Source organism: Sminthopsis crassicaudata, chromosome 5 (assembly GCF_048593235.1).
Source record: "Sminthopsis crassicaudata isolate SCR6 chromosome 5, ASM4859323v1, whole genome shotgun sequence".
NCBI lineage: Eukaryota > Metazoa > Chordata > Mammalia > Dasyuromorphia > Dasyuridae > Sminthopsis > Sminthopsis crassicaudata.
This window is the reverse complement of record NC_133621.1, coordinates 302,062,255-302,078,915: the sequence shown is the minus strand read 5'-3', so window position 1 is coordinate 302,078,915 and position 16,661 is coordinate 302,062,255. Positions and strand designations below refer to the sequence as shown.

Here is a 16,661-nt window from a genome sequence, read left to right as displayed (position 1 = left end):
GGGCAGAAGGGTCATGAGCTGCTCCGCTGAAGGCATAAAGGGAATCTCCACATCAATAAAGCATCAGGGCCATTCTCACCATTTCCACCACTTGATCCATCAATGCAACCAGGATTTAAGGATTGGAAGGATCTGATTGGTCAAGTACAATGGAAGCCAAATCCTTGCCAGAGAACTCTAGATGATGGGCTGACATCTGACCTCTGCTCGAACACCTCAACTAACAGGGAGCTCACCCCTTCACGGGACCGCTAGCTTCTACTGCTCTAGAAATGCGAGTTCTGACTGACAAGACAGCCCTGGTTCAGAAGTATTGGCTGCTCCTCCAACAAACTCTGCCTGCCTCTGACTCCCCCAGGCCAACGGCCGGCAGGAGGATACAAGAGCTAACCCAAGGGGCCGGAGCTGACTGGTCGCCTCAGACCCAATGCATCATAGAGGAAGCCTCAGCTCCTCACCTGAAGAAAGCTGCTGCGGCACCGACCGCCTCGGCCACGACCTCCAGGACGGGGCTGCTGATGGCTTTCTGCAGAACCCTACCGGCGTCTTTGCAGGTGGCTGAGTTTGTAAAAAGCTTGATCTCTTCTGGCTGCCTATGAAGTGGCAAAGGAGGCAGGCGTTATTTGAAGCCATCTCCCACTGCGGCCTTGTACCCCAGCCAGGGGTGCCCTCTGACCTCCCTGGGGTGCCCTCTGCCCTCACCGCTTCAGAATCTCCGAGAAGAGCAGCAGACCCTGCTTGAGGAGCTCCGGGTTGTTCAGCTGCAGGATCCCCTTCAGGCTCCGCACCAGAGACTCGATTCCTGCATTGGGATGGATGAGGTCTAGGGGCGGCCCCGTCCCAGCTGCCCTGCCCCAGGCAGTCACCCCTCACCACCCTTCCCAAAGACAGTGTCACAAGCAAGGAGGAACAGGGGATTTTCACAAGAATGGAACATACCTGGGCAACCATGTCAACTCAACTAACATTTATTAAGCACCAGTTGTGTGCAAGGCCTCGGCCAAAGCAGCCAGAAGCAGGCCCAGTTCAAATGTTATCCTACATGTGGCCACTACAGGGTCTCGGTCTCCTCCTCTGTGAATGAGGGGGCAGCTAGATGGCACAGTGGATAGAGGGAGGGAGGGGTCCGTATGATCCCCATTTTACAGCTGAAGAAGCAGAAGCAGGTACAGGGGAGTGACTTGTCCAGGGTCACCAAGCTAGAACTAAAATCCCGTCTTCCTGCTCCAGGCCTGAGGCCCGGGCTCTTGCCCTTGGCTATGTAGGCCACCAGGGCCAGGGGCCAAGGAGCCAGCAGGGCAGCAGAGAGGAAGGGCAGGAGGGAAACCCGGGGAGGAAGGACAGCGCGGGCAGGGCCCCGGGTACCAACCATAGACGGTGTGACACTTGGAGAAGAAGAGGCGCTCTTCAGTCAGAAGCAACAAGCAGTTGTACACGGAGCAGAGGAGGACCTCACTGCTGCACGAGAGGTGTTCGAACAGGAACTCTGCGGGGGGCGGGGGGGGAAGAGGGTGCGGCCTGGGTCAGGCGGGGCCGGGAAAGGCCCCACAAGTGGCCATCTTCTCCATGAGGGGACGCTTCCCTCCCCAGCAGCTCACTCCGCTAGCCCCCCTCTGTCCCGGCAGTCCTAGGGCCTTAGCGTCCTTCCGGACTAATGCCGCTTCTCCATGTCCGCTTTGCCCAGGGAGGGGAGGGCTCCTGGAGGCAATGCCCAAGGTGGCCCCACCTCACCCCTCTCCCACCCAGGGGAGCAGCAGCGGGCAAGGCTTCTTGAGGACAGATCCCCTTATTCTAAGGAGCTCTTTTAGAGGCCAGACTGCACTTTCACATCCAGATGATTTTATCCAGTGAAACAAAAGAGGCCAGTGAGGGATCCTGGGGTTCAAAGGGCATGAGAAGGGAGAAGGCGCGGGTCCCAGCCTTGGCTACGTACTGCACGTACTGCAGCACTAAGCCCCGCGCTGTATTGTGAGTCTGAGAATAGTGCTGGACCCTAAGGGCCCTGGGGTTTCTGAAGCACCTTCAGACATTCTGTGGCCCTCCCGCTTTCCCTCTGATACTCCTGACTCTCAGCTCGCCCTCCCACTCTCCACTAACACACGTGGCTTCTCTCTGTACCCTGCCGGGTCCTCCCTTTGAGGTGATCTAAGAAGTTTGGCCCCTGCTGCTTGGAAATCCTCAACTCTACCATGTCTCAAGAACGTCCCTTCTCTTTCTCTGCCTCAGTTTCCCCATCTATCAAATAAAGGAGGTGGGTCCCTTCTGGCTCCCAATCAAAGACTACAGCGAGGGAGATGAAGCCTTTTGAATGAGGAGAGGACATCAGCCTATGAAGAAGTGGGGCAGAGAGCAGGAGCCTTCTGGGCTCTCCCAGGGGCCAGCACTGAGGAGGCCTTCCTCCGGAGGCCGGCCACGGCCTCACCCTCCCCTCCCTCGCCAGGGCCTGGGGTCCCACAGAGAGGAGGCGAGCGGCCCCTACCTGGAACGTCTGCGTGGATGAAGGCTGGGGCGTACTTGGCAGGGGACCTCACCAGCACGGCCGCCATGCAGTGGGCGCTGGCCACCTGCAAGGTCTCATCTCGGGACAGCAGCAGCTGGACAAAAAGGCAGAGAGACTGACATTAAGTGGCAGCAGGACCATTGTCTCAAATGAAGCCCCAGCACACTAGCCTGGACCCCCGAGAGGCGACTCCTGTCCGTGAGAACATCTCAGGGGTGATCACCAGAGAGGTACAGACAGGTGGAGAATGGAAAAGGGGAGGCTGTCCTGGCCCCCTGGCCCTGAGCCCTCAGGAGGACTGCCTGAGGGAGGCCGGAAATCAGGTCATTTCCATCCCAGCTCCTTCACTTTACTGGAGGTGACAGCAGTATCTGGAAATGCCCCTGCCACAAGGGGGAGCTCTGACATAAGGAGCCGCCACTTCAGTGGTCAGAGGCCCACATACGGCCTCAGGAGAATTTGTGGGAGGACAGGGAGCAGAGGTTTCCACTAAGGTGGGAACTGGTCTGAATCACCTCACTGTTGAATAGAGTTATGTCCATCAGAAATGATCATCATATATAATATTGCTGTTGTTGAATAGCTTTTTCTCTCTCTCTTTTTTTTTTTTTTTTTTGCTGAGGCAATTAGGGGTCTCACAGCTAGGAAGCGTTAAGTGTCTGAGACCAGATTTAAATTCCTGTCTTCCCAACTTCAGGGTTGGTGTTCTATCCACTGCGCCACCTAGCTGCTCCCAGCTTTTTCTTTTTAAAAATAAGTGATGTTTTAACCTATATTGGATTACTTGTTATCTAGGAGAAGGGATGAAGGGAAGGGAGGGGGAAAATGTGGCACACAAGGTTTTACAGGGGTGAATGTTGAAAATTATTCACGCACACGTTTTGAAAATGAGAAGCTTTAACAAAAAATAACAATAAATGATGACACAATAAACTGAATAGTGAATAACGAACACCAACACAACTAATTAAAATGGTTTTATGATGATTTAGCTTAAATCAACTTCAAGGCATAAAACATTTGCACAGGAAGTCCCGCCTTCCTCTGGTCCTCCCAGGATCCCTATCCGGCCTTCTGTCCCACTGACTCCCCCTTCTCTAGGCACTTCAGCTGTGCTCTGCCCAACCCCTTCTGCACTACTGCTTTGCTTTGCATTATTTCATTAAGTTCTTTCCACATCTCCTGCTTCATCTTCCTGCTTTCCACCCCCTGCTTCATGCACCCAATGTTCCAGTCAAACTGGACCCCACCATTCCTTCCTCTGGTCCTTCTTTCCTATCCCTGTTCATTTGCCTGTTCTGCAAGAGACAGCCGCCATCCCCACCTGCCCACATTTTTCTGATCTCTTCCAAGAGGAGATCCAGACCTGCGCCATCCCGCAGGCCTCTGACCCCTCCTGTGGGTGTTCCATTCTCCCTTACAGTGTGTTTACTTGGGCGTCTCTACCTTCTTCCCCTGCCTTATTGTACAGCACAAGCCCTCAGATAGCAGATGGTCAGGTTTTACGGCCTTGTGTGCAGAGTGGAATACGAGCCTTGCCCCAGAGGTGTGCGCCACAAGGGTTAAAAAGCATTTGGGAGAGAAGGTGGCTGCAGGAGATCTCACAGATGGCCACCGACACGGATTGGGGGGAAAAGAAGCTGGTCCATGAAGGTGGCAATCTGAGAAGGTCAAGACCACAAGAGGGTAAGCCTGGGGGTGGATAAGGCTGAAATGTAGGACCCCAGGCCCCACAAAGCCTGGCAGGGCTGAAGCTTCCCTCCCTCTGAGGCTGTACGCCCTGTTTGCCCACATCTATTACCTGCTTGTTTGCTGCTGGACCCGGTGAGCAGCCTCAGGTTCTTCAGGTTGAAGCTGCCAGGCCTCTGTCTCCACTGCTTTGGTGACAGAAGGGATAGAGCAGTGGAGGAGGCCCAAGGCCTTTTTGTCCACTGCCCCATAGGAGGGCTACCTCTATCTCCCATAATTCCATCCAGTGAAAGCTCAGACCTTCAGGCCCCAGACCATGATGGTTCTGGGGGGACAAAGCCCACAGGAAAAGCTGACAGGGACGGAAGAAATGAACAGCATCGAACAGCTGTGCCCAGGAGTGTGAAAGGGCACCCAGGCATTGTAGGGGCAGGGATCGTGGCTCAGCATGGTATGCGATGGGTGGTTTGTAATGGGGAGTTGGATCAGATCCAAGGGAGATCCAGAGGAGCCAGATCATCAGAGTGAAAGACAGAAAGAAAAAATGGAAGCTTGTAGCAATTACTGTAGAGCATGGGTGGAAGGAGAAAATGAAGCTGAGCATATGCAGAAGAGTGGGAAGATGGGGTCACTGCTGGCTTCACAGGGAATGCGTTCAACTATGCTGTAAAACAGGAACCACCAGAACTGTGGTATTCTGCTAAAAAATTGTCTTAACGCATAATTGGGAAAAAATAAAATACTATAAAAAGAAGTCAGCACAGAAGAAAAGATGGCTCATTTTAGTGAAATAAATAAGAATCCTTTTGCACAAGAAGATAAAATAATCTTAAACTGAAAATACATGGGAAAACTGGGTACTAATCTCAGGCAAAGATTGCCAGCCTCCATTTGTGCCTAATGCCGATTTCCACCAGCAATTTCAGAATACGGGCCCAGTGACAGCAAGCCTGGACAGATTTTGAGATATTTGGGCGATACTATATAGGATTCCCCAATGTCTCTACATGGAAAAAAAAAAAAAAAAAAAAAAGAATGCTCAAAGTCGACTCAACAGAACAGAACTCCAGCACAAACATAATGGCTCCTGAGCCTATGTGAGTGGCTCTGTGACAGTGACAACAGGAGACAGTTTTGATCAGGAGACCCAGAGCCCTGCAAGGGAATTACCTTTTTAAGCACTAAGGGCAGAGTACTTTCCTCTTGTGGGACTTCAGCATTTTCAGAAATCCCTGCCACCCCTGATTTGCTCATTAAAATTGATACAAAGAGGTCGTATTTCAGTAGTTGTCTCAGTAAACCTGTGAAAATAAAGAAGAAAAAAACCTCCTCAAGCATCAGCTTGAGAAGATAAGCACAGAGTTTGGCTATCAAAACCCCCAGAATCTTCCCCTACAGGAAAACTTGTGTGGCCTTCTATCCCAGGGCACTCAGGACAGTGCTTCGTAAACTTCTGAATGAATGGATGGATGAATGAGTCTCCCTTAGCCTTCAGTATGAGAATAAATCCCCAAGTGGTCGTCTCACTCTCAGTTCAATTCAACAAAGTGCCTACCATGTTCAAGGCACAGAACTAGGGGCCACCATGTCCCACCAATGGAATTAACAGCTGACCATTAGGTAAGAAAGGTGGTAGTTACTCCAGATCTTTTCCTTCTTTGGAACCCCCTCTTGTACATCAAGATTTCATTACTGTGGTCATCCCCACCACTTAAAAAGAAGTCACCTCAACTTTACAAGGTGTTTCTTGGGCAGCTGCTGATGCCCAGTCTTATGGTGAGTCTCTCCCAGCTAAGCAAGGATGGTCCCCGGCGACAGATACCAGGCTTATAAGAAGCTTTTCTACCTCAAAAGGACCTCACAGAGCTTAAACTTCTCTGTCATTGTCTTCAAAGGCCCAGATTACCTCCAATACAGGATAAGAAATCTGGATGGCATACAAGGAAATCTCCTCTGGGGCCAATTAATTTGCCCTACAAAGTCCTGTGTGCAGCTGACAGAAGTTCTAAAGAAAAAGGCCTCCTCTGCTTCTTCCTCTCACCCATGCAGTTAATCTGCAGCTCCTTTGTCTGGGCGTTGTCCAATGTAGTAAGGAAGAGGGAACACAGCTTCTCCCTGAAATGGCCCGACAGTTTCTCTGCGACACTGGGAGAGGAATACAGCTTCCCATACAGGTAGCAGATTGAGGCCTTCACTGCCTCATTGGGGTACATCAGACCCTTCAGCTGATGCTCGAGGAGGCCACCTACCCAGGGAAACAGCAAAAGGAACCATGGATGTTGGCAAGAGTGATCGTCATTCAGAACCCCCAAACCCAACACATCATCATTCTTTTATCTAACATTTGTCCAGTTCTATTTTTACAACTGCCCTACTAAGGAGGCAAGATGAATATTATTATTATTCCCATTTTACAGATGAGGAAACAACTGTTATTCAAAATCTCGGAAGGAAAATTGGTGGAAAGAACACTGAGGTGGGAGTTAGAAGACCTGGGGTCAAGATGTAGAAGAACCAGCTTCAGAGAGAGGAGCTACCTGAATCTGGCCCAACCCCCCAATTTCTAGAGAGGAGGAAAGAGAGGCTGAAGACCAATGATTTTGCCTGAGCCAGGAAGCAACGGAGAGGAGACTTTAACCAATGTTTACTGACTCTGAGGCCCCTTATTGGAAGATTTCCCACTTTACCACCACTGTCTGCCCCTCCCTTCATGGTGTCTGCAGTTTAATGAAGAAGAAGAAAAAAAGAAAGGGGCGTGTAAAAATCATACAACCACTTGTCAAAACCATACAAACAGGAACCAGAGTAAAATAATGCGAACAAAGGCTCCCATTTCTGATGCATTTCAGGCTTCCAATATTCCAATAAATATTCCAATAAAGTGAATAGTTTAGGATTTATGACCCATTTAAGAGATAAGATAACTGAGGTTCAGAAGATAAAGGCATATTGAGTCCTGTGGGAACAGAAAATAATGGAGAAGTAGAAGCTTCATGAAAAGCAGGGAGAGGAGCCGACTGGTCAGCACTCACCATGTTCTGTCACGAGAATCTCAGCAAGGGAAGGGATGACATCCACCATTTTGCCCAGGAGGGTCATTGTGGCCAGGCTGTCCCTCATGGTGGGCATGTTAGAAAGCTGTGAAGAAAGTAATTGCAAAAAGTCTCTTTTCTTTAGTACTTTATTGCTAGATAAAAACACTTTTCTCACAACAATCCTATAAAGGACAGAGGGTGGGCAAGGACTCTTATCCTCTGGAAAATATCATCTGTGTCCAGATAGAGAATTATGGAGACTGAATGTGGTTCAAAGCAGAGTATTTTCACTTTTGTTGTTACTGTTGTTTGTTTGCTTGATTTTTTTTTTTTTGTTTTTCTCATGTTCTTTTCCCCTTTTGATATGATTTTTCTTGCATAACATGATAAATATGGAAATATGGAAGGAAGTTTCTGAGCAAATGGCAGAGTAGGTCAGAAAATTTCAGGCTCTCCAGACATGCCCCACAGAACAAAACTGTGCCTCAGAGATATTGAAAAATCAAGAAGACTTGGGGGCAGATCAGGGGTCCTCCTGGCACAACCCAAGAAGATCCAAGAAAGTCCCTACAATGGCTAAATAAATTGTGGTTTGTGATCGTCATGGAATATTATTGGTCAATGGAAATTATTATTTATATTTTTTACAAGGCAAATGACATTAGCAACAGGGTAGCTTAAAAGAAAGATTGGCTGCAAAATGATCTGACTTTAAAAAAGGAAAAGCGCCTGGGAAAAGCTAAAAATAGTAATTATACAAATGAAGTACAGAGGAAGAATAGACACAGAGTAATTAGAGGGGGGAGGAGGGCTCAGTTCTGAAAACCTAATCACATCGGGAACAGGTTAAATAAGTAACTATATATAATGGAAGATAAAACGCTCTCCAAATATCTATAAAGAAATAAGAGGGGAAGAGATAGGCAGAGGGGAAAGTAAAGGGTAAGAAAAGAAGACAAGAGAGGGATCCATGGGTGGGAGAGGTTAAGCAATAGCTAGGTAAGTTAAGGAGCAGAATTAAAGCAGAAGAGTTAGCAGGGATGGGAAAGAAGAGATATACACAAACATTACAACAAAAATCTGGAGTAAAATTTACTAGGGAAAAATAGGGCTTGGTAATCACTGATTTTAGACAAACTCAAACTTAAGATTCAATCAAGAGAGAAATCTACATTATACGACAGCCACAGTAATATTGTTTTACATGCATGTTTACATATGTATACAAATGTGTATATATACATGTCTGAGTATATATAGATATGTATATATGTTGCTCTGTGTATATAGATATATGTATATTGTGTGGGTCTGTGAGTGGGTATGAATGGATATGTTTATATGGGAGGGGATGTCTGTGTGTATGTGTGTGTATGTATATATCTATATGTGTACATATAAATATTAAAAAACCAAAAAATGTGGAAATGTTTAAGAACTGTACATTTTGTAACACATATCAGATTGCTTACTGACTCAGTGAGGGAAGAGGGAAGGGATGGAGGAAGAAAAATTTGGAACACAAAGTTTTATAAAAATGAAAGTTGAAAACTATCTTTGCATGTATTTGGAAAAATAAAATGCTATTTTAAAAAGGATCCTTATCTCCACTTTACAGAGTAGAAAGCTGAAATTAAGAAAGATAAACCATCCCATTAGTAAAACCAATCCCAAAGGAGGAAACTGTACCAAATTGCCAGGTTTACACCCTGCCCAAGCAGTGAGAAGAACATTTCACAGGTACTACCAGCTGCACTGAAAGCAAACTGCACCTGGAGGAGGTACACAGATTTAAGCCCTGATGAGCTGAAAGATGGAAATGAAAAGACCATAGAGACCTGCCTAGCTCACCTTGTAAGGCCAGGAAGCTCACCCACCTATTATATTCCTAATTGAACTAAGCGAGCACACACACACACACACACACACACACACACACACACACACACACACACCTCACTATCTTTTAGCAGTCAAGCATTTAATGCAAATAAGACTAACATAGAGAACTGTCCAGGGCTCATGTGGGTAATACAACAAAACCATGGACTGACAGTTTAGTTACATTCAATTCAACCAGCATTTGTTAAGCATCCACTATGGGAAGGGCAGAGTGCCAGGTCGTAGGCACACCAAGATTGAAACCAGCCCAATTCCTAACGTGAAAGATCTCACCTGCCAGGGTCGGGCAGATGGGAACCCTGAGAATTGCAGCACAAGTTAGAGCGTGTGAAGGCTGGAGAAAAGGTGAGAAAGGTGAGCACATCAAGGTAGGCCTTCTGCAAAAGGTGGCACCACAGGTGGTACCAGAAGAGAGAAGGAGGCCAGCAGGCAGATGGCAGGAGATAAAGGCTGAGCCGTGTCTGTGATCTAGAAGCTGATTTTCAGCAGCTGCTTGAAGCGAGGAGGAAAATTGCATATCACTGACCTCTTTCTGGCACTCTTCTAGCAAACAGTGGACGAACGGTCTCAGCTTCAGTTGCACAATAAGCTGAATAAGGACTAAGAAGAAAGAATTAAATTAACCAAACACCTGATACATTCACTGGGGGAGAGACAAAGATAGATCATGGGACATGGTCTTTTCCCTCAAGGAACTTATCTTCTAATGGAGGGAAGGGGGGAACAGAATGGTTGGGGAGAGAAATAGGGAAAATCTCAACAAATCAAGTGAGTGAAAGAGGAATGCACTAGATGAGGTCTGAGAAGAGTGAGGTGACAGGAAACACCAGAGGCAGCTCTCATCCCTGTTCTGGCCCTTAGCGGGAGGCAGGACCTACCAACCTTTTTATTTCTAGTCAAATTATGACTTTCGTCTAAGCTGGGGTCCCACCCCATGTGGCAGGTGGGGAATCTGAGGTGCACACAAGTAGTGAATAGCAGCTGGTAGGGGGAGGTTCAATCCCGGACTCCCAATTTTACTAAGCTCTATGGCCTTCCCTTAAACAACTCAGGCAGGGGAGTAAACCTTCAGCTATACTTTTTTCTCAATGGCAAGGGATCATCATTGTGAACACTGGTTATCCTGCAGTAAAATAATGCAGTGATACCCTCACGACCTACGTGGCATTCATGCTCCCCCAGAGGTTCTGAATTCTTCTGATACTTTTCCTGTCTCCTCCTCACTTTCAGACTATCAGTTGTTCCTTCTGAATGAAGCCACAGTACCTGCTCAGAGCATGCCCTCTCCGCCCCTTCCAGCTCAAGCCTCCGGGGTGGGATTAAAAAAACACAGAACCAGGTGGGCTAAATGCAGTAAAGCAGAGAAGCACGAGGAGACTTTTATAGGAACTGATACAAAGAAAAGATGGTAAAACAACATACAAGGGCCACAAAAAATGTAAATGGAAAGAAAAGCGACTATGACAAAAACTCTAAATGGAACCCTATCTGATGATCCAGCTTGGCTCTGAGGAAGAGATGAGAAAATGCGCCTCCCTCCCTTGTCTGCAGAGATCATGGGCTATGGCTGTACTGTCTGTCCACTTCAATGGCTCTACTGGTTAGCTTTGCTCAACAACCTTTCCTTCCTTTCTACGAAGGCTGGCTCGCCAAGGGGTAGGACACGGTAGAGACGAAGGAGATGTTGAGAAAAAAGATGTCAATAACAATTAAAATGTGTGTAATGTTAGGAAAGAGTCGCTGCAGAGGCCCAAGGGACCATCTTCTCAGCAGAGTACGAGCACAGACTTTAGTGCCTGGCTTTTGTTCTTGACTATGTTCCAGCAAAGGGAGGCGGGCAGTGAGTGACGGCTTTGATGGAGACAGATGTGTACGAGACGAGGTCTCACCTTCCATGGAGAGCTCCAGTATGTTGGCATTCTCTATGTTACGCAGAAGCCCTGGGGAGAGAACAAAGCCCAAGGACACATTGTGAAAGGCAAGAATAACTGCACCCTCAGCAAAGAGTCCACAACAGGGACTCAAACCTCTCCCTAGAGGCTCACTCCTCATTCAATACCTCGGATCCAGCCTTTTAACGAAGCCCCGTCTCGAATAGAGAGCCCGTATTCTCAGGAAGGGGGAAAAGCAGGCATGGGGAGTGCCATACAGTGTCGCTAAGCCCCCTCCTTGCTCTCCTGGGTTTAAGCAGGAAAAGGACAAAGAGGTCAAAGTAAGCTCCCTACTGTGTGACTGTGGCCAGGTCCCAAACCCTCTCTACCCTAGTTTCCTCATCTATGGAAGGAGGGGGTTGGTCTTGATGCCTCCAAGGCCTTTTCTGGCTCACATCTGTAATTCTATGCTCAACATGTCCAAAAATAACCCATCTTACCCCTAAACTTATTATTCTCCAAATTTCCTTATTTCTGTCAATGGCATCACCACCCCATTTCAATACAGAGGATTCAAGATAGAGGGCTATCCTATGGTGCACAGGCTGGAGGCAAAGAAGGATGTTCCAAGGTGACCAAGCTTTGACTCTGAGGAAGTTCCAGGGCAGAGACAGTGGGGAAGAGGGCCAAAGAATAAAAGACATTAGATCTAGAGAGAGAGAGGAATTAACTTAATGTTAAAGGGAGCCAAAAGTCACCGAGGACGACATTCAGGAAAATAATGGGAGACTGAGCAATTGAGAAATTGTTGGTAAATTTGGAGGGGCCAGATTGTTGAAGAATAAAGTCAGAAGTCAAATTAAAAGCCTTTCGAGGAGTTCCGCGGATAGGAAAGGAAAGGAAAGGGAGGATGGCAGTGAGTGGAGAGGGTCTAAATGAAGGTTTTCAGGAAGGAGGAAGGGGGAGGCCACAGGGAGTAGGTGATACTAGAGAGTGGGGAGGACAGCGGGCTCTAAAGTTCTTGTAGAGGGTTAGCCTTAGCAGGAGGAGGACTACCCCTCTATCAAAGACTGGAGGACACAGTCAGAGAGATGCAAGATGAACACAAAAGGACATTCCCAACAAGTGGCCTTATTCTTTTTTGAAATATAGCGCGAGGCCCCGAGCTGACAAGTTGGGAGTAAGAGCGCTGTGAGAAGAGGAGCAGAGAAGAGGAAGTCTGGAATCGCCCCCTGGGGTTCGGAGACCCCGTCAGGGAGCAGCAGGCTTCTCGGAACAGCAGCCATGGGGAGATCAGCCAGCACGGATCCGTTAGTGTCATGGCTTCCTCCAGCTCCGTTCTGCTGCACGGGAGTAGGAGAGAGGGAAGCAGATGACAGGAGTAATCTCGTTTTGGCAAGACAGGACTTCTGATAAAGGGGAAAGTTTAAGGAATGGTGAAAGGGAAGGGTTCGGAGAGATCTGGTGGCACCTGCATGAACTCTTGCTGACTGACTTAAGCAGAGCAGAACAACTCACATAATCACAGCATCATACAGACAGACACAACTGAAGGATTTCAGATCTCTGTCAATTCAGTGACCGACCACAATTCCTGAGGACCCCAGTTCTCCCGGGGAAACGCCGCTGCTCACCGAAAAGGATGCTTATGAGGCGGGTGCAGACGGTCTCGTTCTGAGCCAAGAGCTGCGTGACCGAGGCGCCGTGCTTCGTGAGGGCATCGTGGAAGCAGACGAGCATGTGCTTCTTGCGCACCAGCTTGAAGAGGAAAAAGAAAACAGCGTTTTTTGGCCGAGCAGCCCCACCTGGCCGGCTCCTCGGCCGCATCTCGGATGGCACAGAGGGGCAGCCCCGGGACCAGCCCCTACTGAGGGGCAGCTTTCGCCCTGGGATTCCCCTCACCAAAGGCCCTGGTGCTTCTCAGACACTCGATAGGAGGGGCCAAGCGCCTTCTGGGCGTGTATGGGAGGCCGGGGCCTCCTGCAGGGCCCCTCACCTCACTGCCTCTCCCTGCCCCAGCGTCTTGTAGCAGGCGCGAGCTGACTTAGGGCTTATCTGGGGCCTTTGGGGGACGCACAAGCAGCCATCCGTGGGCCTGACATCCAGGAGACGAGGCCTCGTTTTAGGCCATCATCAGGCTCTTTCCTGGGCCTGCATGTAAAGCCGCCGTCCCGTCTTGGTGTGACGGGAGGTGCCCAGAGCCCAGATCAGGGGCGGCTCCCGCCCGCCTGACCCCCTCGGAAATCCGCCCTGGGCCCCATGGCCCTCCACCTGGGGAAGCCCGGGCTGAGACTGCTCAGAATCGTGTGGTTAAATGCATAAAACACACAAGACCATAAAGGAAATCAACCGCTACCGAACAGACAGATACAACTTTTTTCCATCCAATTCCCCGGAAGCTACCCCCGGCCCCCAGGGAAAAGTCCCTTGCCAGTTTTTCTGCGCCAGCTTCTCTGATTCTAAATTCCAAGAGCCCAAGGGCACGGCACAAAAGCAAGCCCCAGCCGGGCGGGACAGCGTGGAGCAGCAGTAACACCTTGTGGCCACAAGCGTAAAAGTCAGGCCGAGCTCCCCAACACCCCCGCACGGGGCAGCCCCGCCCGCCCGAGGCCCGAGTTCTAATCCAGCCTCACACCCCCGAGTGATCCCGGATGAGTCACTTAACCCCGCCTGCCTCAGTCCCCCATCTGTGTAATGGGCGCAGAAGGGCCTGGCAAACGCTCTCTGCCACGGAAATTCCCAACGGGGCCTGAAAAGTCAGACATGACCCGACAACAGCGAACGAAACTAGGAAGCCCTTGGTGCCGAGCCCGCCCCAGCCACTAATGGGGACATCGATGGCGCGTTAAACCACAGAAACACAGGCTCCTTAGGGAAGGGAGGCGCGGCGGCCTTATCCAGGGGGGCTCCGGGTGGGCCGGAAGCGGGAATATCTGGGCTCAAATTCCAACTCGGTCTCTGGGAGCCTCAGTTTCTCTGCCTGTAAAGCGGGCATGATAACCAATAATCCCCCTGTCCTGAGGCTGAGCTTCAAAAAGCAGTTCTGTGTGCGCGTGCACGTCTACACATGCGGACACACACATCTGGCTGCACCGCAAAATCGATACATCCCCAGCGCCGAACAAACGTCAGCTCGGAGCACACGAGAGGAAAACTAGTCTGGGGCAGGGAGGCAGGGGCTTTTGGCGGAGGCACAGACGCAGTGGGTGGGGGAGCTTAAAGCGAAAGGGGAAGGGGGAGGGGTAGCATGGTGGGGGAAGGGGGCGCAGGCGCATTGAAAGATAGAACGGCGCGGGTCCGGGAAGGCGCACGCGCAGTAGGGCCGCACCGAGACGCGGCTCGTGGACTGCAGCAGCTCCATGGTGCAAGCCAGGCAGAGGCGCGGTGGCTGGGGCAGCAGCCAGCGCGGGTCGTGCCGGAAATGGGACCGGTCGTAGAACAGCATCGCCGCTCCCGTTGCCTCCTCATCATCTGCGAGCTCCGGCCTCGCCTCCATCCTCTCCACTCCGAGCCCGCGATCCGACACCTCCTCGAGCGCCAGGCGAACACGCTCTGCGCACGCGCACTAGCCGAGAATGGACCAAGACGAGGCTCTGCGAAGTGCGCCTGCGCAGACCGGAGCCTCGGGGTCACGTGGTACCGCTTTGGCATGCATTGTTTGGCTGCCGCCTGTGTGTCAGCAAACATTTCTAAAGCGCCCTCGGTGTCACGTGCCCTCGGAGCGCCTCGGATCAGAATCACAGGCCAATAGTTCAACCTGGATACGGTCAATCAGCAAGCTTTCATCCAGCCTTGAATGAATGAGCAAGCAATTATTAAGCACTTACCTTCAGCCTGAATAATGAAAAAGCAATTATTAAACACCTTAACTTCTGCCTGAATGAATGAAGAAGCAATTATTAAGCACTTACCCTCAGCCTGAATGTATGAAGAAGCAATTATTAAGCACTTTCCTGAGCTGCATGTAAAAGCAATTATTAAGCACTTACCCTCTCCCTAAATGTATGAAGAAGCAATTATTAAGCACTTTCCTGAGCCTGGATGTAAAAGCAATTTTTTTTTTTAGATTGATAAAAGAGGTTTATTGTGGGGTTTGGAAGTAAAGTCTAGTTAGTAAAAGGTGTTAGGTAAAGAGAGGAGGGCACCAGAACTAGAAGTTCCAGTGGGCAGAGAGTTGACATGTTTCTATCCTCTGCAAAGAGATGATTCCAGCTTGGCTCTTTTATAAGGAGAGATTTAGCAAAAGGGGCCTATGGGTGAAGTCCCACGTTGGTTTCTCGATGACTTTCATCCAGGGCTAGAATTTGCTAGATGTGGGTTGGGAAACCTGAACAGATCATCAGAATGGGGGCTGGGACAGCCCAAGTTGGCTCAGATCCAATGGGGGCTGGGAGAGCCCAGATATCTCCTATTGGAATTCAAAAGGGTGCTTTTGACCAGGATTTGTGAATCAAAGGAATAAATCAATCGGAAAGCACTAGTCTTAAAGAGACCACAACTCACATCATTCCCCCCTTAAGCAGTTAAAAGTTAAATTCATTTAAGAAAAAAAACAAACAAACAAAAAAAAAAACTTGAGGCAGAGTCTCTTATTGAGGCAGGGTTGAAGATTTTCTCCAAAGATCTTCAGAGTAGCAGGGTCCCCTCTTCCTTCCCCCCTCAAGCAGTCACCTCCAAATGCATGTGGCAAAAGGGGCGGCAATCTCCTCTTAACTGCTTCAAGCTGGCAAGGGTCGTAGAGATTTGGGGGTTCATGCCAGGAGGCGAGGCGTGAGGTGTGGGGGGTGGCAGCAGGGCCTCGAGGGGTATCCCGGTCAGGCGTCCCCAGTCACTTGTCCCATGTTCTCCAGGCTGAAGGGCGGCTGAGAATCCAAAGTTTGAAGCCTAGAGAAAACAGGTCTCGGGAGCAGATTAGAAGCGGGGTGTCATCCAGGGTGCAGATGGCCGACATTTGGGGGAATGAGGGAATTTAGCTAGAAATGCCTCAGGTCCCTTCTGTGGGCTGCGTGTAGAATGCTAATGGCCCATCTAACTATCAAAGAGAAGTAGGAGAAAATGTGGAGAGCAAAAGATAATTTGTCTCTCTAGTCAAGATAAGAATGCAGTTTAAGCTCTTAGAAATCTTTTAACTGTGCTGCTTTTCTTTAAGAGAAGAGAGTTGGTTCCTCAAGAAGCAAAGATCCCGAATCTTCCCTCCTAGTTTCCCCACTCCTATGGGGGAGGGGTGGAAGGAGTCAGAGGGGGTGCCAAGCATCAGCATTGCCTACCCAGCTTACCGGCCCTGAGGTGTCCGGACTGTCCTGGGATAAAAGGGAAACAGGGCCAGAGCCCAATTTCCTACCAGGGAGCAGGACGCTGGGGGCCAGTTCAGCCCCTGTGGTGTTTGCTGACATAGTTTTTCCAGTTTTCCTCCTGCTCGAACTCAGGACAGAGACTGGGGTCTCCTCGGACAGTTTCCATAGCACCTACAGGCCTGAGTCTGGGAGAAATTGGTATTAAAAAACACATCCGCTCTGAGTGTTTCTTTCAGGAGACAGAAGTTGCCCTGAGAAGGAGAGCTGAGTCTCAGGTTAGAGAGTTAAAGGGAAACCAACAGCTGTTAGCAATGGAGTGGAAGACGTTTTTTGCTTTAAAAGAGAGATAAGTGTGCTGGGTGATTTGGTT

The 16,661-nt window shown here is 49.5% G+C and overlaps 1 protein-coding gene across 2 annotated transcripts in view; it reads right to left on the bottom strand.

Moving 5' to 3' along the window:
• MEI1 (meiotic double-stranded break formation protein 1) overlaps window positions 1-14,562 on the bottom strand; it is a 60,456-nt gene extending 45,894 nt beyond the window's left edge. The window contains exons 1-11 of one of the 2 annotated variants that reach the window (XM_074271836.1): window positions 14,326-14,562; window positions 12,632-12,755; window positions 11,016-11,066; window positions 9,653-9,726; window positions 7,222-7,327; window positions 6,231-6,434; window positions 5,360-5,490; window positions 2,480-2,594; window positions 1,370-1,486; window positions 703-802; window positions 459-593 (exon numbers count right to left, since the gene is read on the bottom strand). In XM_074271836.1, the coding sequence (XP_074127937.1) occupies window positions 459-593; window positions 703-802; window positions 1,370-1,486; window positions 2,480-2,594; window positions 5,360-5,490; window positions 6,231-6,434; window positions 7,222-7,327; window positions 9,653-9,726; window positions 11,016-11,066; window positions 12,632-12,755; window positions 14,326-14,493 (1,325 nt within the window). In that variant the 5' untranslated portion in view covers window positions 14,494-14,562. The remainder of the gene's footprint in view (window positions 1-458; window positions 594-702; window positions 803-1,369; window positions 1,487-2,479; window positions 2,595-5,359; window positions 5,491-6,230; window positions 6,435-7,221; window positions 7,328-9,652; window positions 9,727-11,015; window positions 11,067-12,631; window positions 12,756-14,325) is intronic. The other variant, XM_074271835.1, reaches the window with a different exon arrangement.
• Window positions 14,563-16,661: the final 2,099 nt, after the last annotated feature.